The sequence below is a fragment of the Diceros bicornis genome, chromosome 35, assembly GCF_020826845.1.
Source record: "Diceros bicornis minor isolate mBicDic1 chromosome 35, mDicBic1.mat.cur, whole genome shotgun sequence".
Lineage (NCBI taxonomy): Eukaryota > Metazoa > Chordata > Mammalia > Perissodactyla > Rhinocerotidae > Diceros > Diceros bicornis.
The window spans coordinates 20,453,501-20,476,111 of record NC_080774.1 but is presented as its reverse complement, the minus strand read 5'-3'; the positions used below and the strand labels follow the sequence as shown (position 1 = coordinate 20,476,111).

Below are 22,611 nucleotides of genomic sequence, written 5' to 3'. Positions count from 1 at the left end.
CCGCCTCTCTGCTCTGTGACGATGGACAAGTCGCTTGCTCAGCCTGGGCGTCTCCTGATGAAAATCTCAGAATCCACAACGTGAAAAAATTACTTAACGACGGCCTTGGTCAGATCACTTCACGCTATCCTATTCTGAAGGTTGGACCCCACGTTTTCCCCACTCCCTCATCCCACAGCAATTAAAGGATGGATTTGGAAATACGGTGGTCCCCCCTTATCCACAGGGGGTGCATTGCAAGACCCCTAGGGGACGCCTGAAACCGTGGGTAGTACCAAACCCTACATATGCTATGTTTTTTCTTGTACATCCATATTTGAGGTGTGACAGTAAAACTAGCACAAATTTCATTTTCCTTTTTCACAATTTCACAGATAGAAGATTCATTCTTACCATAGGTCTTAGCAACCTCAGCATACAATCTTTTTCTCATTAAATTGAGAACTTTCACCTTTTCACTTAAAGGAAGGACTTGACGGCTTCTCTTCGGCATAGCTGAATCGCCATCATCACTACTCCTAAGCTTTGGGGCCATTATTAAGAAAATAGGGGTTCCTTGAACACAAGCACTGCGATACCGCGACAGTAGATCTGATAACTGAGACGGCTACTCAGTGACTAACAGGTGGGTAGCGTAGGCAGCGTGGACACGCCGGACAGAGGGATGATTAACACTGAGAGGGACAGAGCAGGATGGCACGAGATTTCATCACACTACTCAAAACAGCGTGCAATTTAAAACTTATGAATTGTTTATTTCTGGAATTTTCCATTTGATATTTTCAGACCGTGATTGACCGCAAGTAACTGAAACCGTGGAGAGCGAAACCACAGATAAGGGGGGATTACTGTACGGAGATTCAGATAAGAGGTTGGTGAGGCAGGGGTCTCCCAGACCCAAGGGTCAGCCAGGCAGGGTCTGTGCCCTTCCCTGGCTTTCCTGTGTGGAGATGCCCACATCTCTTCCTCTTTCTGGATATGAGGATCCCCAGATTTATAAAATTAGTGGGTGGGAACTGAGGCGTTCTTCATTTCAGGACCTCTAACTCAGGTGCAAGAACGGAGCCTGAGAGAGCATAATTGAAGCAAAACTAGATTAGAACAGAATTACAGGATTGGGATTTGTGGTGTGTGTGTGTGGTGTGTGTGAGGTGTGTATGATTGTGTGGTGTGTGTGTGATGTGTGTGTGTGATTGTGTGTGGTGTGTGTGGTGTGTATGATGTGTGTGTGTGTGTAATGTCTGTGGTGTGCGCGCGCACACACACACACACACATGTGCAGAGGGAGGTGGCCCAGGGCTCTGATGGCTGGAGGAAGATGTTGGGGCTGTCTGCAGGGGGCTGACAGCTGCTGGCGGTGTGTTCCTTGTCACTCCGAATCCCCATCATGACACGTCCTGGTGACGGCATCATCTTGTAAAGCATCCTCTGAGCTGCCAAACACTCCACGTAAAGCCACGGTAGGGGAGTGCGGGCTCCAAGTGGGAACCGTCCTCCAGGAAAGAGCGCACTGCTTGAAACCGGGAGGGCTTGCCCAGAGGCACCAGACAGGCCTCCAGGGGCCTCCCCCGGCCTGGCCATCACAGGACCACGGTCAGGGCCTCTGCCTCCTGCCTGGTTCCTGACTCCTCCCTCCACCCCTGCCTCTCACCAGGGCGCGCTGTCTAAACCGCAGGTCTGACCCTGCCCCTCGCCCGTTCAGAACTCTCAAGAGAGGCCGGCTGCCGCCGTCAGGATAATGTCGGTTCCACTTCAGGAGGCAGGGCTAAGAGGAGATGCAGGGCCTGGGCTCAGCCTCAGACAGCCAGGTCCAAACCTGGCACCCCTATGTCCAGCAGGAAGCCACTGAACTCCTCGAGCATCAGTGTCCTCATCTGTGACATAGGGAACATAATCGTGGGATCTCCTGCGTTGTTTTGAGAATTAAGTAACTTGAGGGAGGTAATGTGCTCAGAACAGAGCTCGGCACGCAGTAAGGGCTCAATCCATGAAAGCCATTGTTATCTCCGGGCCTCGGATAACCTAATGCAATTCCAGCCACACCGCGGGGCCTCAATAAACACTTGCCGAATAGTAAGTGCACGAGGCCACTGCGTGTCAGGGATTCGTGAAACAAGCAGCCGTGGCTGCCTAGGATGTCAGATCTAATTGCATCCACCTTGAGCTGGGAGGCGTCACCAGCTCGAGACAGGGAGCGGTCCCCTCCTGCAGCTGCTCTTGCAGTCACCAAGGCTGGGCAGAGCGTGGCCCGGCCAAGGAGCCTCCCCCAATGGATAGGCGTTGGGGGAGGACCAATCCCAGAGCTGGTGTTTCCAAGTTACCACGGACCATGACAACCCCTTGTAAACTGGGAGACCAGGGGTAATTAATCAGCTGGGATGCCTGGGCAGTACTTTTGGGTGGACCCTCCTCATCCCTCACTGTCACACCCAAACCCTGTGGTCAGAGGCAATCAACCTTTGTGTGTGCGTGTGCGTGTGTGTGTGTGTGGTTGTATAATGCAGCTCAGTGTGTGCACATGCCATGGAAGGAATTAATCATCATCATCGTCATAGCTGCCAATTAAATTGAGTGTGTGCAATGTCTCAGGCCCTTGGCTAGCATTTCATCCTCTCAGGAACTCTAAGAGGTGGGTCTCATTATTTTCCTTATGCTAAAGATAGCGAACTGAGGCTCAGAGAAGTGAAGTGACTTATCCAAGGCCACACAGCCGATAAGTGGAAGAGTTGGGACCTGAACTCAAGACTTTCAACCACAGGCATAGGCTTCTTCTTCTCTCTCAGACAACTCAGGATCTTTCCAGAGTGCCTCCCACATGTTGGAAGCATCGCCTAGAGAAGGAGCCGTCTAAATGCCAGGCTCCAAGCCCTGGTGCCAATCTTGTTTCTTTCACTTCCTAGCTGTGGGATCGTAGGCAAATGACTTCACCTCTCTGAGCCTCGGTTTCCTCATCTGTAAAATGGGGATAATGATGGCCACCTCATAGGGTCATTGTGCACAGTGATGTCATTTGGAGCCTTGGGCTGGAACCTGGAGAGCTGGGTTCTAACGCCCACTTTACTTTGTCTGTGGTCACTTGAGTGCAAAAATGGTTTCACAGCTCTGCCCCTCTCTGTGTCCATACCCCTTGCAATGAGGTTTCGAAGCATCTCCCATCAAGAGGTGGAGTGCGTTTCTCCACCCCTAGAATTGTGGCTGGCCCTCGCTTTGCGACCTGCTATATAGGACATGGCAGACAGGATGCTGTGCCATTTCCTGGTCAAGGCTCAGGAGGCCTTGAATGCTTCTGCTCATTGTCTTGGGATCCTGGCCGGTCGCCATGGGAACAAGCTGAACCAGCTGTTGGAGGGCGAGAGACACGTGCAGCAGAGATGCACCATCCTAATCTAGGCCTGCCTAGAGCCTCTGACAGCCAACCCACCCCAAATGCGTGAGAAAGGCCAGCCATGATCGGCAGAGCCACCTACCCACCCCACGGCTGCCCACAGACACATGAGCGAGCCAGCTGAGACCAAAAGAACTGCCTCGCTGACCTGTAGACACGCAAGCAATGCTACAAGCTTGCTGTTTCATGCTGCTGGGTTTGGGGTAATTTGTTACACAGCGATAGCTGACTGAGAGAGTGGTCTTGGGGCAGTCTCTTCCCACCTCTGGCCCTCAGTTTCCTCATCTGCAACATGATGGAACTGGGCTCTAAGAACTTTGCTGTTCCTTCTCAGATTCCTTAAAAATTTGGCTCTGGGGAAATACCCTCTCTCTCTGCTAATGGATTGGAGGTTTTTATTTCTATTGTGGCCATTTCTCCCGTGATTTCTGCTGGTGTCTGGAAATCTCTGCCCCCGGGCCAATGCTGCCTTTGACTCATGACTCTCCTTTCTTGCCTGGCTTGCAAGCTGAACTCTTGCAGCCCAAAGCCTTTATATTTCTGTTTGAGGGACTGAAGTACCTCTGGACAAGGCACTTAATTTTTAGGGCTGGGGATTAACTTAGCACAGAACAGGCTGGCAGCAGCTGAAGAGAAATATTCTGCAGCTATCAATCATATGGTTATTGGGTTTCTTACTGGGTTCTTTTGTTTCCTGGTTAGAGAACTGTGCTGGGGCCCATAAACAGGGAGACATTTGGGGCTGGGCTCCACAGTGGAGCCAAGGAAGGCAAGCTGGGGCACGGGTGAAACTTCTTTCTTCCAGAGATTTATGTATATTTGCAATAGGTGCCCAGGCAAAGGGGGGCACCTCTTTGAGCCTCAATTTCTCCTTCCGTAAGATGAGGCTGGGGATCCATCCCTGGTGGAGCACCTCACTACCATTCATTGTGTGGTTATAACACTGGGTTTGGTCCCAGAGACCTGAGGTCGAGTCCTGACTTGGCCTCTTCCTAGCTGTGTGACCTTGGGCAAACATCTTCACCTTTCTGAGTCTCAGTTCCCTCATCTGTAAAAAGGAGATAGTCAGCGATATCAGGTTTCTTGGTGAGTGTTGAATGACTGAATGTGGGCAAATAGTAAGCACCCAGTGGATGCTAGACATTTACGATGATGATCATCAATGAAAGAATGCAGGTCAAGTGTTTAGCCTAAAATCTGGCATATTAAGGGGGAAAATAGTGTTAGCTGTGGTTATCTGCCTATTTGATGCCAGAAACCTTACTAAGAACTTTACATGTTATTTAATTAACTTTCACACTCATCATCTTTCTCTTTGATGCAACTGGTATTTATTGAGCACTTACTGTATGCCAGGTACTGGGGATAAAGGGAGCAAAGCACAGTAGTCCCCCCTTATCTGGGGGGGACACGTTCCAGGACCCCCATGGATAGTACCAAACCCTATATATACTACGGTTTTTCCCATTCATACAAACCTATGATAAAGTTTAGTTTATAAATCAGGCACAGTAAGAGATTAACAACAGTAACTTCTCTTGGGCATATCCAAGTCGCCAGGATCACTGGTCTCATGCTTTGGGGTCATTATGAAGCAAAATAAGGGTGACTTGAACACAAGCACTGAGATACCACGACAGTCGATCTGATAACCGAGAGGGCTACTAAGTGACTTACAGGTGGCTAGAGTATCCAGTGTGGATCCACTAGACAAAGGGGCGATTCACGTCCTGGGCGGGACGGAGCGGGACGGTGTGAGACTTCATCGCGCTACTCAGAACAGCATGCAATTGAAAACCTATGAATTGTTTACTTCTGCAATTTTCCATTTGATATTTTTGGACTGTGGTCGACCGCAGGTAACCGAAACCACGGAAAGCGAAGCCGCGGATAAGGGGGGACTACTGTGCCCTATTGCGAGGCAGGTATCACCACCTTCATTAACCTGCCTGAGGCCACAGGGCTGGTGAGCAGCAGAGTCAGGATTTAAACGCAGCTCTTTTTGACTCTAGGGAGCTTTCGTGTCTCCTCTGCCAGGGAACATTTTCAAGGTTGTAGCCCCTGTGCTCAGCTCTTGCAGCTACACTCAGGGTGTCTCTCTGGTCCTAACTCTGACTTGCTGTGTGATGCTAGGCAAGTTACTGCCCCTCTCTGGGCCTCTCCCAGCTCTTCCGTTCTATGATGCCTTCTCCAATAATTCCTCAGTTCTTTTATTCTCCTTTGTATGTTTTATTGAGGGGGGTGGGGAGAGAGATTTAAGAAATCCTTAAGAATTCAAAAGCTTCATGGTCAGTTGTGTTTTAGGGTGGGGGCAGATTTCTGAAGGAGCTGCAATAGGGACTAGGCATTTGGGGTGTGAAGGAGGTTGAGCCTGGGGGCTCCTGACTCATCTTAAGGTCATGCACTTTGGCCCCCCCAACACCCACAGTGCAAAGCAGGTGGATCTCAGTAAGGCTGCAGTCCAGGGCTTCCGTTCGGCTGCCGAAGGGTGACGTTTTCACTGCTTGAGTCCTTTGTGCAATGGGCCCCTCCTGGAATGTCCTTCCCCCATTACCGCTTGGCCAACTGACACTCTTCACTTGGCTGTCACCGTCTCTGTGACATTGCCACAACTCGCAGAGGTAAATCCAGCGCCCGTCTACCTCACCAACCTCACCCCTCCAGCCACAGCACTTGGCCTACATCTCATCAGGTTGTCTGTTTACGGCCCTATTTCCCCTCCTGAACTTTGGGTTCCTGAGGCCTGGGAGCCTCCTTACTTCATCGCTGAGACATGTAGCTGGTCCCCCGAAAGGCCATTCAAGTCAGTGAAAGTGGAGGCTACAGCGTGCATGCAAACCCTGGCTCTGTCCTTTATGAGCTGTGTGACCTAAGGAAGACGCTTAACCTCTCTGTGCTTTCATTTCCAAATGCATAACGTATGATGATAATATCAGCCTTATAAGGATTCCTGGTAATTAGAATCTCCATTTATGAAGCGCCAACTACATGTCAGATCCTGCGCGATGCGCTTTGCATACATTATCTCTAATTTGGGTAATTACCCCTCTGTAATTATCTCTGCTCACATTAGCTCTAATTTATGTAATTATTATCTCTACGTAATAACGTTCACATTCATTATTGCTCATTGGTATAAACCATGCAGCTCAGGGTCTAGCACACAGTAGGTCCTTCATAAATGGTGACTAGTTAGAACTGTTATCCTCATGCCCGCAGCATCAACAGACTTGCCCTGTAGAGAGGGGAGGAAAGTCCCCTCTCGCCTGGCATTTGTGGCTTACGTCCTCGTGACTCAGCAGACTTTGCCCAGCGCCTACTAGGGGCCACCTACCCAGCTCAGCCAGCCGTGCAAACTCCCCCCCCCTTTGCTGTTGTGATAAATAACAAATGCAAACACTTAGGCGATGCGAGGGGCCCCGAGGATGGAATTATTTTTACTATCAAACCCAAATTGGTTTACTAAAACTGTCAGCGGAAACCAAGCAAGATAAATTAAACCCAGCAGCTCCTGGGCCTCATGTAACCCTCGCTGGTGAGATGCTATTTTCACTCCCTCTGTGGGAGGAAGGAGGTACCAAGGCCAGATGCGGCTCTGCCAGGCGTGTGCCGGAGTTAGCCAGAGAGAGCCTCGGGCTGGTGACCAGAGGCCTCTGCTCCCTTCTGCAAAGCTTTAATCATGTTAGCTGCTTAAAACCCTTCCCTTGCTGCCCAATTTGGGGAGGTCCAGACCCGCTAACTCGATCCTCAAGGCCCTGCCTGATTCCGGTCCTTCCGCATTGATGCCGCCTCTCCCGCATCACTGAGCTCCCGATACCCGGGGTTTCCTCCAGCTCCTTCCAAGTGCTGGTGAGGATCCCAGACCCTGGAGACATGGCCAGCAGAGTTCAAATTCCCACTCTGCCAGTTCCCAGATGTGTAATCATGTCACTCCACCACCTCTCTGAGCCTCAGTTTACTCATCCATAAAATGGAGATAATACTAGAACCTGCTGCACGTACTTGTTGTGAAGGTGTCTGGGATGTGAACGCCTGGGACGAACAGAGTGCTCAGTATATATTTGATATTATGCACAAACAAGAAGAGTTGTGCATTCCTGCTTCTGGACCTAAGCACATGCTGTTCCTTTTGGCTGGAACACTGTTCCCTTCCATCTTTGCCCATCTTCTATCTGCCCTTCAGGTCTCAGCACAGATCAGGGTTTCTCTACTCCGGCACTATTGGCATTTTGGGTCAGCTCACTCTTGGTGGTGGGGGCTGTCCTGTGCATTGCAGAATGTTTAGCTGCATCCTTGGGCTCTCCCCATGAGATGCCATTGGCATCCCCTCCCCACATCCGTTGTGACAATCAGACATTGCTAAATGTCCCGGGGACAAAATCGTCCCGGGTTGAGAACCATTGACTTAGATGTTGCTTTCTCAGAGAAGCTTTTCTCTGTGGCCTCCACCAGGCTCACCTTCCTCACTCCCAGCCCCGAGGGCTCCCGTATTTCCTCTAACTTGTGCCATGTCAGGTATGACGTGGGCTTCCTGAGAGCAGCGCTGCATCTGTCTTGCTCACCGCCAGAGCCCAGCCACAATGCTTGATTCACAGTGGGCACTCAATAAATGTGCGCGGAATCGAATTGAACTTGCTCAACGACAAAAATCAGTCTGCGAAACATGTCCAGGATGAACGAAACTGGACTGAATTGATTCTGACGTCACTTCCAGTCCTAAGGCCCTGGGATGATGCTGGCTGCCTGTCCCCTGGAGGGAGCGCAAGCCGCCCTGGGGAGGACAGTACCTCCTCGCTGGCCACAGTGGAGCCTGTCTGTGGCCCCACCATCACCTTCACCTTGGCTTAGCATCTGGAGCCCAGATTATCCAGAGGAACAGCACGGCCGCCCCACCCTACTTGGTCCCCAAACTCTACCCACGGATTGGACCATCACTGGGTCGGGGCACCTCTGAAGTCCTCTCACTCTAGATTCTGATTCTGAGTCTGTGATGGCAAATCTTTGACACTATAACTCTATAAAACCTCTTGGGGCTCTTCTCACCTCTGTTCCTTTGCTTGATAATTTTAAAGCAAAATATTATTTATCAACATTGCTTGTCATGTAATAAATGTGGGTTTATTGATAAATGGAGGCCACATCCCCAGAAGGTCTTCCCATATTTTTCTGATGCTTTTTCCCCCTCCTTGTGCATTACAGGCAGCTGGACATGAATTTGGGTTCACATTCTGGCTTTGGAACTTCGTGGCTGTGTGACCTGACAAACTGCCTGTATTTCCTTGACTGTTATTCACTGAGCACCTACTATGGGCCAGGCAGTGACCTGCATACTGGGGTTACAGCAGTGATTCAAAGAGAAAAAACCCCTCTGCTCTCCTGGAGGTGACATTCTAGGTGGAGGGGGTGGAGGTTGAAATACTTCAACAAATACGACAGTGTGGGGTATGTTGGATGATAGTGAGTGTTATGAGGAAAGTGAAGCAAAGTAAAGACATTGAGAGTGTTGGGATGCTAATTTATATAAGGATGTTGAGGGACATCTCAGAGGAGATCTGTGAGCAGAGGCCTGCAGGAAGCTAGAGAGTGAGCTATGTAGATATTCAGGGCAGAGCATCCCGGGGGAGGGGGGAGAGAGACAGCCAGTGCAAAGGCCCTGAGGTATGTTTGTGGAACAGCAAGGAAGCCAGTGTGGCCAAATGGAGAGAGCAAGGAGGAGAGTGGAAAGAGGTGAAGTAGGAGATGTGATCAGGGCCAGATCACCTAGGGCCTGTCTAAGAACTTTGGCTTTTACTCTGGATAAAATGTGGAGCTATTGTGGAGTTTCGAGCAGAGCATGATGTGATCTGCCTTAAAGATTTAACAGGCCACTCAGGGTGCTGGTTAAAAATAGCCCCAGAGGGCACAAAAGCAGGAGCAGGGGGACCAGTGAGGAGGCTGCTGCCATAATCCTGGGACGAGGCCGGGGTGACTTGGACTCAGAGGGGTTAGAGGCGCTGGGACTCCGGGCACATTTTGACTCTTGAGTCGAATCGGCAGGATGTACTGAAGACCCAGGTACAGGGTGTGAGAGAAAGAGAAGAATCCAGTGCACAGAGAGTGGTGCTGGGGCTGGCGGCTCCAGTGGGTCATATGAGCCGACTGATAAATGTCCGGGCATTTGGTGAGCCTGTTGGCATTGTGTCGGTAGCCTGAAGTCAGCCACGGTGGGAATATTCACACCACGGAAATTGGCAAATGCTACCAACCAGGGTGTTGCTCTCCACCCCACTCAACAAAAAAGGCAGTTCTTGAACATTTACAGCATTCCACTGGTCTAGAATAACCCCAAGTCTTTTCTGCCTGAGCAGCTGGGAGAATGGATGACTCCTTACTGAGATGGGGAAGATCAGGTGAAACGGGTCTGGAGAAGGCGGATCAAAAGTTTAACTTTGGGAACACTTCGCTCCAGATGGCTTTTAGACATCTAACTAAAGGCGTGAGATGGCAGGTGGACATGAGTTGAATATAATGGCTGTACCGACCTCATAGGATTATTCTGAGGAGCAAAGAAATTAATGTTTGTAAAGAACCTTGCAAATAGTGAGTGCTCAATGATAAAAATCGCTTTCTACATCACCACAAGGAGAAAGGACCTTAATCACTATCTAGACCAAGGCTTGCAAACTAGTGGCCCCTCAAGACTGAATCCAGCCAGCAGACGCTTTTGGGGGGCATTATTTAAAAAAATTGAATTTAAATGATTTTAGGTGGAGATGTACCTTCCATTTCATCACAGTTCCCTCCTCTCCAGATTATCTCACACCAGCCATAACTCCCATTTTATGTTACTTGCTTGGCCCTGTAGGGGTTTAAATGCAGCCTCTCAGTTCAAGGCAACCTATCACTTTGCAGAGGAGGAATGTGAAGTCCAGACAGGCTGGGTGACAGGTCCAGGGTTGCTCAGGGAACATTGTCAGGACATGGAGGAGGAGGGAAGCCAGGGGTCCTCTCTCCCAGCTGCCGAGATGATCAGAGGACAGAAATCTGCCCCCTGCAAGGGTTCCCCTCCTGATGCTAATGCGGTGGTGGCCCGGCTTTGGGGAAGATTTCTGCTTTAATTGCTATAGGTTCCTGGATCAGCTGCCCCATCGCGTGCTTCACAGTGGAGATAAAACCCCACCCCGTGTCAAGCTGAAGGTTAATTGAATATTTGAAGCCTAGAGGGGATGAAAGGAGGATTCCCATTTTCCTGTTTCCTCGTCCAGGCCTCTGACACCAAGGGGAGATGTGGGCCGGTCTTGGAGAAGCAAAACCGCCCGTCAGGGAAGCGTGCTGTGAGGAGAGGACAGCTGAGCTGAGCAGGAGGAAGGGGACCGCAGACAATTTCTTGGGGCATGGGGCTGAGTGGACCTCTGCAAGAGAAGCCAGGATATCAGGAGTTTGTTTCCCCTTCTCCTGGCTGAAGCCTGAGCTGGTTTGCCCAGTAAGTTCTGGTGGTGGGGCGCTCATAAACCAGAACCACAAATTTATATTTATCATGAGGGCAATGGGGAGCCACAGAATGCTTCCTGGAAGAAGCAGCTTTAGAATAGAGTTTTCTATTTGAAGCTTCAGCTAAGAAGACCTCAGGGCCTCCCTTGAACACTTTCCTTCTGTACCAATTAGGTATCCACTCTCCCTGCTCCAGTCACATTATACGTCCTTTAAGTCACTAAGTGAGCCATCTTCTCTCTCATTTCCAGGCTTTGCACATGCTATTCTCACTGTCTGGGACACTCTTCCTTTCCCCTCATCACTTGCCGACCTCCTCTTTCATCCCAAGTTAGAAGTCACTTCCTCCTGGAAGTCCTCCCTGATTTCACTCAGTGTCCCTCAGCTGCCTGTCCTCACCATCACTGCTCTTATCATACTGCATATAGTTTCTTGTCCACCTCACCCACCAGACAGTGAAGGCAGAGACTGTTCCACTTTTCTCACAACTGTAGCTCCAGCACCTAGCCTAGTACATGTACACAGTAGGCGCACAGCTATTGTTTTTCAGAGTTAATAGAGACCATCCAATACACTCTTTTCCAATACAGACTTTTCTGCTGAAGGAACAACTATCAGAGCCTTTCCAGTGCCTAAAACTGTGCTTGGTTCATAGTAGACACTAAAAAAAAAAAATATGTGTTGAGTGACGAGCACTTTATTCCAGACTCTAGAAGTCAGAGAGATGAGAATGGGAGAGAGGGGGTAAAGTCTCACTGAGGAGCGAGTGAGGGAGGCAACGGGCAAGGGATGCTTAAAACCTGCCTCCAGCAGCCACGAAACACTGATGTTCCAAGACCCTCATTACAGATGAGAAAAACCAAGGCCCGGAGAGAAGCCCAAAGTCACACAGCTGGGAAGCAGAGGAGATGGAATTCCGACCCAGGTTGGCCTGCCCCCGAGTCCACAAGAACCAACGGTGCAAGGTCTGTAAATCTTTGACTCCAAGCAGGAGGTCTGGGAAGCTTCCACGGCCTCTAAGGGGCAGCTTCAAACAACGCTCACTCATAATTTTGCAAATAATTTTCCTCTTCTCCTGCAAGGCTCCTCTGCAGAGCCAGGCAGCCCCTGAGTCCTGCTCCCCAGCCAACTGGGTTCCTACTTCAGGCTTGAAGGGAGAGCTGACCCCCAGTGGCCCTGGCTGCATCCACAGAGGCTCTTCAGAACTTGGCATTCTCCCCACCCTCTGCCACTGTCCCGCCACTGTCTGGGTCTGCTGGGAAGCCCTTTCTTCTGCTTCTCCAGACACCACCATCTGTCTCTGTCCCTTCTCCCGATCTCTGGGGAGTTAGGGGGGAAAGTTATACATGGAGCATCTATTAGGTCCCCCCACTGAGTACAGGAAACAGCCACACAGCCAGGTGAGTCCCTTCATTACAGCATTTCTTCATTCAGCAATCATTTCCTGGGCACCTACTGTGTGTCAGGATGTGTTAGACCCTGGAACAGAGTTTAATCAGACCAGGCCACAACTGAAAGGACCTTCTGGTCTAGTTGAGACAGGCAGATAGGAAAATAAACTACTGCAGTACAGAGAGTGTGTGTTATACTGCCCTCCTCCTCCTCCTCCTCCTGGCCACACTGGCTTTTCAGTCCCTTGAAAATGTTGTGCTTGCTCTGGCCACAGGGCCTTTGCATATTCTGTTCTTCTTGGATGCATGCAGTCCAATGGATCCTTTAGTTCTGATCTTTAGTATCAGATCCTCAGGGAAGGCTTTTCCGACCTTCCTTTATATCACATCCCCATTGTAGAATCTCATGGCACCATGCACCTTTCCTTACATTGCTTATAAAAGTTATGTATGCAATTATTGGTGCATTTCCTCATTTAATGCCTGCTTTCTTAGTAGACTGAATGTCCTGAGGATAGGGACTCTTTTTGTGTGTGTATGATGCCGTTGCTTCACTTACCGCTGGGACCCCAGTTCTTTGCACAGTCCCTGACACATAGTAGATGCTTAATTAATATTGGTTGAAAGAATAAAGCAGGAGTAATATCTTTCCCAATCTGGCTGGATTGGGGGTCCACCCAATCGTAAACACTCACAACTGGATATCTAGGAAGATCCGTTTCTCCTCCCCTACGTGGATCTTCCAGACACAATCTTCACCTTCCACATAGGGCTCTGGCCAGTTGGGAGACAGCACCACCCCGGCCACGGCAGAGAGCTCCCCACCACATACGGCTGTAAAAGACACAGACAGACACTTTATTCATAAGGAATAAATATGGCATATAGTGGTTAAGAGTGTGGGCTGTGAAGTCTGACAGCCATGGCTCTCTGTGCACCATGGACAGGTGCCTTCAGCTCAGGCAGTCCATACACATTGGTGGAGTGATTAAATTAGGATTGGCCACCTGCCTCCTGCAGCTGAGGGTTGGTGAAGGTGGGGCTAAGGGCGCCATACTTCTTTCAGGACCAAGGACAGAGCCCAAAGCTCTGAATGAATCCTCAACAGCTCTGCCCTTGCGCAGGGTGAGTGGCCGCTAAGAGATGGTACATTGGAGTCAGGTGGACCCGGGTTCGAGTCTTGCCTCTGTCACCAGCAGGCTCTGTGACAAGGCATGTAACTTCTTGGAGCCTCAGTTCCCTTCCTCTATAAAGCTGGAGTAACACCACTGCTGACTTCATTGGATTATTCTGAAGCTTCATTGAGCTCACGAGAGTCAAACGCAGCACAATGCCTGGCACACGGTACGTGCTCAATAACTCTTAGTTCCCGTTACTGGGAAAGGCCCCCGCTCTGAACTGGAAGCAGAGATGTGGCCGCACCTGGTGCTTTGACCTTTAAATTCCACTCTGTGTTTACTGCTCTGGAAAGTTCTCAATGTGGCAGAGGCCAAAGCACCAATCAATTCTGCTCTGTTAAACCAGCACATTTAATACACGGATCAATCCCTCACCACAGGAGGCTGTGATTTCACGCCAACCGCCATCCGGGCGGCGCCTGCCAGGAGCGAGGGCTCTCTTCATTACTCCACAGGCTCCGTGTGGATCCAGGCTCGGAGTGGCCCAGTGGCCTTGAATATGGGGAGACAGAGAGGGCAGGGCACTGGGAGCCCATGTAGATGAGGGTCCTACACAGCCAGCACTGTCCAGAGGGGCTTAGAGCACAGGTCTGTGAGAACAGAGAGAACTGAGTTCTACTCCCACCTCTGCCAATTACCCTCGTCTGTTCTTAGACATGTCGCTTCACAGCTTCAGTTTCCTCTGTAAATGGGGTCAATAATAATATGTACCTAACAGGGTTGTAGTGAGGATTAAATCAGATAATGCGCAGACAACCCTTGGCAGAGTACCTGTGACACAGTTTTTGTGCTCCTATTAACTATTATCATTATCATCATTATTGTTAATTAGACTCAGGGCTGCCATGTGTTGTTGGGTGGGCTGTGCACTGCACAAGACAGCCCAGCAGAGGGGATATATAGGAGCTTAACCCTTGGTGATATGTTCAGCAAGATGTGCACTATGGGGCCTATGCCTGAAGGAAAGGGCACCTTTTAAAACCTGATTCAAAGGATAGTGAGCCCTGGAAAGGGTTAATGCTAAAATTGGTGTGTAAACTTGTGACCTGCCTCTAAGCTGGGGCCTTGGCCTTTTCATCTGAAGGGTGGAGGTCCCTGGAGCCCCTGGGAGGAGGGCAGTGGACCCACTCACCTCTGCACAATGGCTCCGTGTCATTCCAGTAGGGGTCCCGCACGTTGATGCACTCGATGATGGCCGGGCCCTGCTCCAGAGAGTGGCCGGGGTCGCAGGTGAACTCCACTATGGTCCCGATGTTATACGTGGGGTCAGATGTGGTGAAATTCCCATTCTGAATGTAGGGCTCGTAGCAGTGGCCTTTCTCAAAGGCTGGGGTGGGGATACAAAAGAGGGGCAGTGGCTCAAATGAGTCAGGGGCCCCCACAGCGCTGTATCTGGGAAGATGGGTCCCCTCTTGCTGTTCAGGGAAGCTCCAAGGAAAATGGGTACCAGATCCTGTGGTCGGGTTCCAGCTGAGCTGCTTGGGCCCTTGGGCCATTCACTCAGCTTCCTGGGGCCTCATTTTTTCACATCTAAAATAGGAATAAGAATCTCTGCCCGCCCAACCCTGCAGAGTCTGCCTTTGGAAGTCCAAGGTGAGTCTAGCCACTGGGTCTCCCCCATCCTCAGCAGCCCAGATCTCTACCTCCCAGGGTCCAGCCCCAGCCCCACCGGGCTTCCTCTGCTCCCATGCCACACCCCAGGAGAGGGGGAGGCCCCGGGGACCCTCACCCTCGAACCGGATGTTGAAGGCTGAGGCCACCTGCGGGTGGTCCCACGTGAACTCGATGCGGATGCAGTGGCCTTCGCTCAGCAGGCCCTCAAAGGGGACGCTCTCAGTTTGGAGGGAGTCATAGAGAAGGGCGGACTTGTTGGTCATCCCACTGTAGACCATCATCCTGGCAGTGGGAAAGGAGAGGGGCGCCACTGAGAGGTCTCCTTGGGTCACAGACACGCAGCAGCGGGAGGGGTGTGTAATGGGCACTGAATCTGGATCCTCATTCCCAGACTCAAACCCAGACTTCGCCCCCTACTTGCCTGGACAAGCTCCTTCACCTTATTGAAGCTGTTTCCTGTTCTGTAGATTGCTTGTCCTGGACTCCTCATGGATTGATTCTGAGGCTCGAGGGAAAGTGATGTGTACAAAGTAATGAACCAGACTAAATAATTGATACTGATTAATATTACTGATTGAGAAGTTGCGATTAATGGGCTAATATCATTCCTGAAACAGTGGTATATATAGACAGTCAGAGTCCTGACTCTAAATTCTGAGCTGTATGACTTTGGACAAGGACACTTTGCCTCACTGAGCCTTTGTTTCCTCATCTGTAAAATGGGTACAGTCACACCTACACCAGAGTGTGGGGATTAGAGACCATGGGTATAAAGTGCCCAGGACAGATAGGTATGCAAGTCAAATTTATTAAGCACTTGACCCCTCACAGACTCTGTCTCTGATTCTCATTTCCTAGGAGCACCGTGTGGGGAGTCAGGAGTTCTGATTTCCAGTTCCCAGCTCCCCACTGACTGAGTTGACATAAGTCTTGACACATCTTGGGCCTTTCCCACCTAACTTCAGGTGGGCTATGGGAAGAAGACAGCATAAAGTGCCCTGAGAAATAAAATGCGTTAGACAAAACGTTGGGTGTTCATTTTTACCGTTATTAAAACCATTTCATACTTGACTCTTTGCTAGTCTTGGTATTTTTAAAGAAATTATGCAAACGTGAGGGAAGAAAACAGTATACAAATTAGATGAGTTTCTTTTATGGAGTCATAAAGAGGCATTTTTAATCCTTTGAGTTTTTTACCGTGACCCATAAAAGGGTTTGTTTTATGTTGCCCGGATGAATTTCTGATGTCACCAAAATGCATAAACATTGGAGCCATGGTTTGTTCATTTGCCGTGTGTCCGCCGGAGCTGGGCTGAGGAGCCGGCTGGGGCAGAGGCCTGGGGCCATCCCCGGAGAGGGGAGGGGCCTCTGCACAGTCTTCTGATCCCTGCTGCGTGTTGTATCTTGGGGGCCACGCCCAGGACTCCTCTTTCAGAGAACCGAAGCCTTTGGCAAAGAGGGTTGCTCTGGAGGAAAGCCCCAAGACCTCAAAATCTCCATAGTCAATCAACTGACCTTCCAAAGATAGCAATTTTCTAGCTCTGTTCTCTAGAATGTCTGAGATAGTAATAAATTTTATCTCAAGTCCGTATATAGTCTGTGGTCAAAGGGGTTTGGGAAATGCTGGGTTGAATAAAAATTAAACTTTTTTTTTTTTCCTGCAGGACTTTTCAATGCCTTTGCTGGCTAATGTACATTAGTACCTTCCAAGACAGGGCTAGGGTGTACAGTGTCTCTAAACACGTTTGACCAGACAACCCACCTTTTATGCTGCCTATTATGGTATTGGAGTTTAGGAAGATTTCATTTTGGGGAAAATCACCTTAAAATTTTTCTTCATGTCCATCCTCTACTCAAAATCCTTCCATGGCTCTCTATAGCTTATAGAAGCAGCCTGGCATTAAAAGCCCTTCAAAATATGACCCCAATTTACCTCTATATCTTTGCACCCCCCCACTCCCATTCTCCCTGATTGGGAAACTCCTCACGTTGTATTTTTGGGTTCCCTCATTCAATCTCTTTCCAAGGTTTAGATCAAGGTCCCATTTCTTATGTGGAGCCTTATCTAGCTCTAAGCTCTCACAACTGATATATTGTGGTATTTTAGCTGTTTTCCTCAACACAGTGTGTGGGACAGATAAAGTTAATTTCTCTTTCCTTCTTAGGACAGTAAGTGTCTTCATTTTGTGTGTGTGTGTGTTGATCTTTAACCTTAATGAACCACTACAAACTTCTCTCCTTATGGACACACTGGAGAACTAGTTTTTCCTGGTGGTTGTCAACTCACATCTTTCACAGAACTTTGCAGAGCCTCATAGAAACTACTAGTGAAACTACAGTGTCAGTGTGTCTGGCTCATTTATCATGATTCAAATAAATTTCAGAAAATACTCATTTTAGTTAACTTATTTTTTTCCTCTCTGCTCATTCTTGTTGTCCGGTATGAACTTAATTTATCCCCAGAGCCATTCATAAGAGGCAGACTCAAGGTGTAAAGTTTAGAAAGTATCCTTCACCAAGGATTCCCAGGTATGGCTTCTCAGTCTCCAGCAGGAGAGATTGGGAATATGTTTTTTAAAGAGTTCCCCAGGTCATTCTGATGTTACTGAGAAGCCACATTTTTGGAGCCCATGTTCTACACCTTGTAGTTTAAAGCAGTGGTTTATTGATATGGAATTGTTCAGCATAAAGCTGGACCACTTAGTGGGCAGTGGACTCAAGAGTTGCGTAAATTATTGAGTCATCTGGTGTTTTATCTAAGAATCCTTTCCTACCTAGAGAGGTTAATGGTCTAGGTTTGAAGCTTCAAGGAAGCCGGGACACTATAATTCTAAGATCGAAGTCTGATAGATTCCAGAATTCTAAGGTGCTGGCATTCTGGAAGTACAGTAAATGCTGTCAGTGCCCTACTCACATCCCTTCAGCACTCGTTGCTCACGTATTTCCTGATGGATTCCTACCCAAAGTCTCTGAGAAGAAGCCAGCTCAACCAGCTCAAAGGCGGCAGGCGATGTTGGGGAGTTAGTGTGCCTAGGAGCATCCCTCATCTGATGGAGGATGGGCAGTGGGGGACAAATACCCCAGCTTCCTCACCCACCAATCAGACCACTCTGAGGTATGCTCAACACTGTTTCCCAGAGGCCCCCAGTGGATAGAGCCCTAGTTGCCCCCCAGTCACCTGCTTATTAACACATACTGTATGGACTCCTTTCCCTTCCCTGTTCACTTTCCCATGCCTCTGCCAGTGCTTTCTAGGATCAGCTCCCAAACAAACTACTTTCCCTCACATCCTCATTACCATGTCTGTTTTCACCAGAACCTAATCTAAGACAGCAAGTCTAAGCAGCCAAGGTCCTAGTTTTCTAGAACATTCTAGAATATTCTAGCATAAGCCCCTAGAATACTAAAGTTTACGATTCTAGATTCTGTGCATACTACTTAGAGTCTGCAAGACATGCTCTTGCTTAGATATTGTCTTGTAACTTCCCCCTAGCTTTTTCATGTGCATCAGTCTAGTTTTTCCATGTCAACTTCCTGTCATACAGGGAACCAATGTTTTCCACTTCTCTCCTGTTCTCCACGGAGCCAAATACATGACTGGGCACAGAGCAGGTGCTCAATAAACACTCCCTCCTTGTTCAACTGAAAAAAGGGATGAGCAGGAAAAAGAATGATGCAGTGCAATGTGAGGCACCTGGATTCCCTCCTTGCCTCTTGTGCTGTGTGACATGTGGCAAGTCCCTTTCCCTCCGTATGCACTAGCTTCCTTACCTGTAAAAGGAAGAGATTGAAGCTGATGCTCTCTAATATCCTTGCCATCCTCCCCAGCTCTTTCTTTCTTTCTTTTTTTTTTAAATTTTTTATTTATTGCAGTAACATTGGTTTATAACATTGTATAAATTTCAGGTGTACATCATTATACTTCTATTTCTGCATAGATTACATCATGTTCACCTCCCAAATACTAATTACAACCCATCACCACACACATGTGCCGAATTAATCCTTTCGCCCTCCCCCCTCCCCCCTTCCCCTCTAGCTCTTTCTTTCTTGATTTCCATGAGCCAAAGTTTCAGCCATCTCATGACTCCAAATCTCTAGCCACATTCTAACACTCAGGGAGGGAATGAGGCTGGCTGGGGACGCTCAGAGGTTTACCTGTCCTTCTCATGCAGCGACAGCCTCTCAAAGTGTAGATGCAGCTTCTGGCCCTCTGGAGCTTCAATTGTCCACACACAGAACTGGCTACCATTGGTGTTTCCAGGGTAACTTGGGGAGAGGACACGGCCAATGGTGGCGTTGTGCACAGCTCCTCCACAAGGGGCTGGGGGCAGAAAGTAGAGGTGGGTGGGTGATGAGAGGAGAGCAGAGAGAGAGAGAGAGATAGTGTTTCATTCTCCCCTGATCCCGGCCCCCCCCCCCCCGCTTCCTGGGAGGAAACAAGATGGGGAGACGAAGACCATGGAAAACACCTGTCCCCCTGGGCGGGGTTCATCCTGTTTGACAGGAGATCTCAGCCTATGACTGGAACCATCACCACATGTGTTCCCCGGTAGGGAATGAATGACTATGATTTAAGGATTTTTCCATGGTGCTGGCTGTGCCCTGATTCTTAATTATAAAATGGTAATCAAGAAGGATATAAATAGGCAGTTCATGAAAGAAGAGATATACTTTTACTACCTAGCACTAAAAAATTCAGCCTCACTAATAATAAAAGAAATGCAAATTGAAGTTATATTCTATTTTCATCCACCTAATTGGTCGAGATAAAAAGCAGCAATAAACCAGAGATGGTAAAAGTGACGGAAAATGGTCACTCTCATTCATGATTGGTTAGAATGCAAATTGCTATGATCTTTCAGGAGGGCAATTTGGTGAAAAACCTAGAAAGTGTGTTCAAAAACTTTGACCTAGTCATTAAAGTTCTGGGAATTTATGCTAATAAAAGATTTGGAGATTTTTCACAAAGATTTATGAATGAAGATGTTCCCTGCTAAATTGTTTCTAAGAGCGAAAAATGAGGAACAGCATGAATGTCTACTCACAGGTGTTTGGTGAAATAAACATATTCCATTCATATAGTTATTAAAAACTATGTTCTCAAAGAATACTTGAGAGTATAGGAAAATGCTCACTATATTTTAAGTAGGAAAAAAACCAAGTGAGAAAATGGTCTGCCATACCTATTTCAAATGAGCTATTTGCAAGGATCAGTTGAGACCATAAGTATAAAAAGGATTTGCTCCTATCTTCTATGCTTTTGTATTTCTTGAAAAAAAATTTTTTTTACCAGAACTATATATTACTTTTATCATAAAAATCTAGTAAATAAATTTTAAAAAGTGAGTTGTGAACTGGGAAGAGATATACAAACGTGAGTAAGTAGTCATTCTTATTCTTAGGAGATATTTGATTCTCACTAAGTGTTAGCTGAATGACTGTACGACTAATAAGGAATTGCAGTAGGAGAGAAAGGTAGATAGCTCTCTCTGCTCTGGGCTCTGCTGTGACCTACAGCAAAGACATTGCTAGGAAGCCCTCGACTTCTTTCAGGACCACGGACAGAGCACCGGGTCGCTGTCTCTCTCCAGGATGCCTTCTCCTTGTAAAGTGGGTGTTCAAACCTGGCCTGTGCCATGAATCTGCTGTGGCTCTAGGACAAGTCACTGAAGCTCTCTGAACCTCGAGTTCACTGTAAAACGGTGATAACAATTCCACCCTCTTTATAGGACTGTGATGAGAAATCAATGATACGATGCATGCACAGGCCTTGGTGCAGTCCCTGGCACAGAGTAGGTGCTTGAAACATAGCCAGCATTATCGCTCCACAGCTCAGGAGCTGAGGAGATGGAGGACACTGTAACTGGCGGGGGGCGCCGGCCATCTGTCCTCCTCGAGCTGCCGCTCATTTGCTGCCTCTCTGCTCCCCTTCCTTGCCTTATTAAGCCGACTGATGGCTCAGTTTGGCTTAAATTTGCCAGCCGTGGCTCCCCATCCATCTTTCTTAGCACAAATTGAGGCTTAATTCCTCTCTGATTTCACGCATAGATAAAAATTAACACGAGAGAGGCACAGAGACCAACTGCCCCATGGTTTGGATTTTTTTCTTTGTTAAAAAGGAAAAAAGAACAAATTCTGAAGGGCCTTGGGGGAACAATACTGCAACAATTAAACCTCAGAATTTATCATCAACTCTTATTTGCTTTCTGGATTCCAGTGACAATAAATGCCTGGAGGACAGGAATTGTGGCTTATTATTCCCAGTATTCTCCTTGTACATGGCTCATGACCTGGCACATAGTAGGTGCTCAGTTAATGTGGGCAGCCTATACTCTCCTGGTCACTGTCAGGACTTTTGAGAATCTAATAGGGTTTTGCTCTCTGATAGCTGAGGATGGTCAAGGCTATGCCCACTGGGGCAGGGACAGGTGGTATAGCCCAGTGCTTCTCAACCTATGGTGCACATGAATCACACAAGGCGCATGTTAAAATGTAGATTTGATTCACCTGTATGGGGCCCAGGATTGTGCATTTCTAATAATCTCACTGGTCTGCAGACCCCACTTTGAGTAGTAAAGGTGTAAGAGAAAGGGTTCAGGAGAGAAAGATTCTGGACTGAGTTCAATTTTTATCTAGAGACTTTGGGCGAGCGACTTCAACTCCATGAACCTCAGTTTCCTAATCTGTAAAATGGGGACAATGGTTCCCACCATGTAGGATTGCTGTGAGGATTTATGCAGCCCTGGCATGGTGCTCCATACATATTGACTGGGCTCAAAATATGACAGCAGTCAGACCAAAAACATAAGCAACAAAGGAAAAAACAGATAAATTAGACTTCATCAAAATTAAGTGCATTTTTTTTGCATCAAATGACACTATCAAGAAGTGAAAAGACAACCCACAGAGTGGGGGAAATATTTTCAAATCATATATCTGATAAGGGTCTAGTATCCAGAATATATAAAGAACTCTTACAACTCAACAATAAAAAGACAAACAATCAAATAAAAAATAGGCAAAGGACTTGAATAGACATTTCTCCTAGAAGATATACAAATGGCCAACTAGCACAGGAAAAGATGCTCAATATCGTTAGCCAACAGGGAAATGCAAATCAAAACCACAATGAGATACCTGCACACCCACTAGGATGGCTGTAATAATGAAAAGAAAACATGGAAAATAACAATTGCTGGTGAGGATGTGGAGAAATCGGTACTCTTGTACATGGCTGGTGGGAAAGTAAAATGGTGCAGCCACTGTGGAAAATAGTTTAATGTTACTTAAAAAGTTAAACATAGAATTGCCGTATGACCCAAGAATTCCACTTCTGGGTATATATCCAAGAGAATTGAAAACATATGTCCACACAAAAACTTATACACGAATGTTCATAGCAGCATTATTCATAATAGCCAAAAAGTGGAAACAACACAAATGTCCACCAAGGAATGAACAGATAAAATGTGGTCCATCCATACAATGGAATATTATTCTGCCATAAAAAGGAATGAAGTTCTGATGCATGCTACAACATAGATGAACCTTGAAAACACTATGCTAAGTG

The 22,611-nt window shown here is 48.0% G+C and overlaps 1 protein-coding gene across 1 annotated transcript in view; it reads right to left on the bottom strand.

Annotated features, from left to right (window-relative positions):
* SEZ6L (seizure related 6 homolog like) overlaps positions 1 to 22,611 on the bottom strand; it is a 229,048-nt gene that overhangs the window by 45,428 nt on the left and 161,009 nt on the right. Inside the window, exons 10-13 of the mRNA XM_058531094.1 lie at positions 19,197 to 19,362; positions 15,154 to 15,320; positions 14,557 to 14,751; positions 12,942 to 13,080 (exon numbers count right to left, since the gene is read on the bottom strand). Coding sequence (XP_058387077.1) covers positions 12,942 to 13,080; positions 14,557 to 14,751; positions 15,154 to 15,320; positions 19,197 to 19,362 — 667 coding nt within the window. The remainder of the gene's footprint in view (positions 1 to 12,941; positions 13,081 to 14,556; positions 14,752 to 15,153; positions 15,321 to 19,196; positions 19,363 to 22,611) is intronic.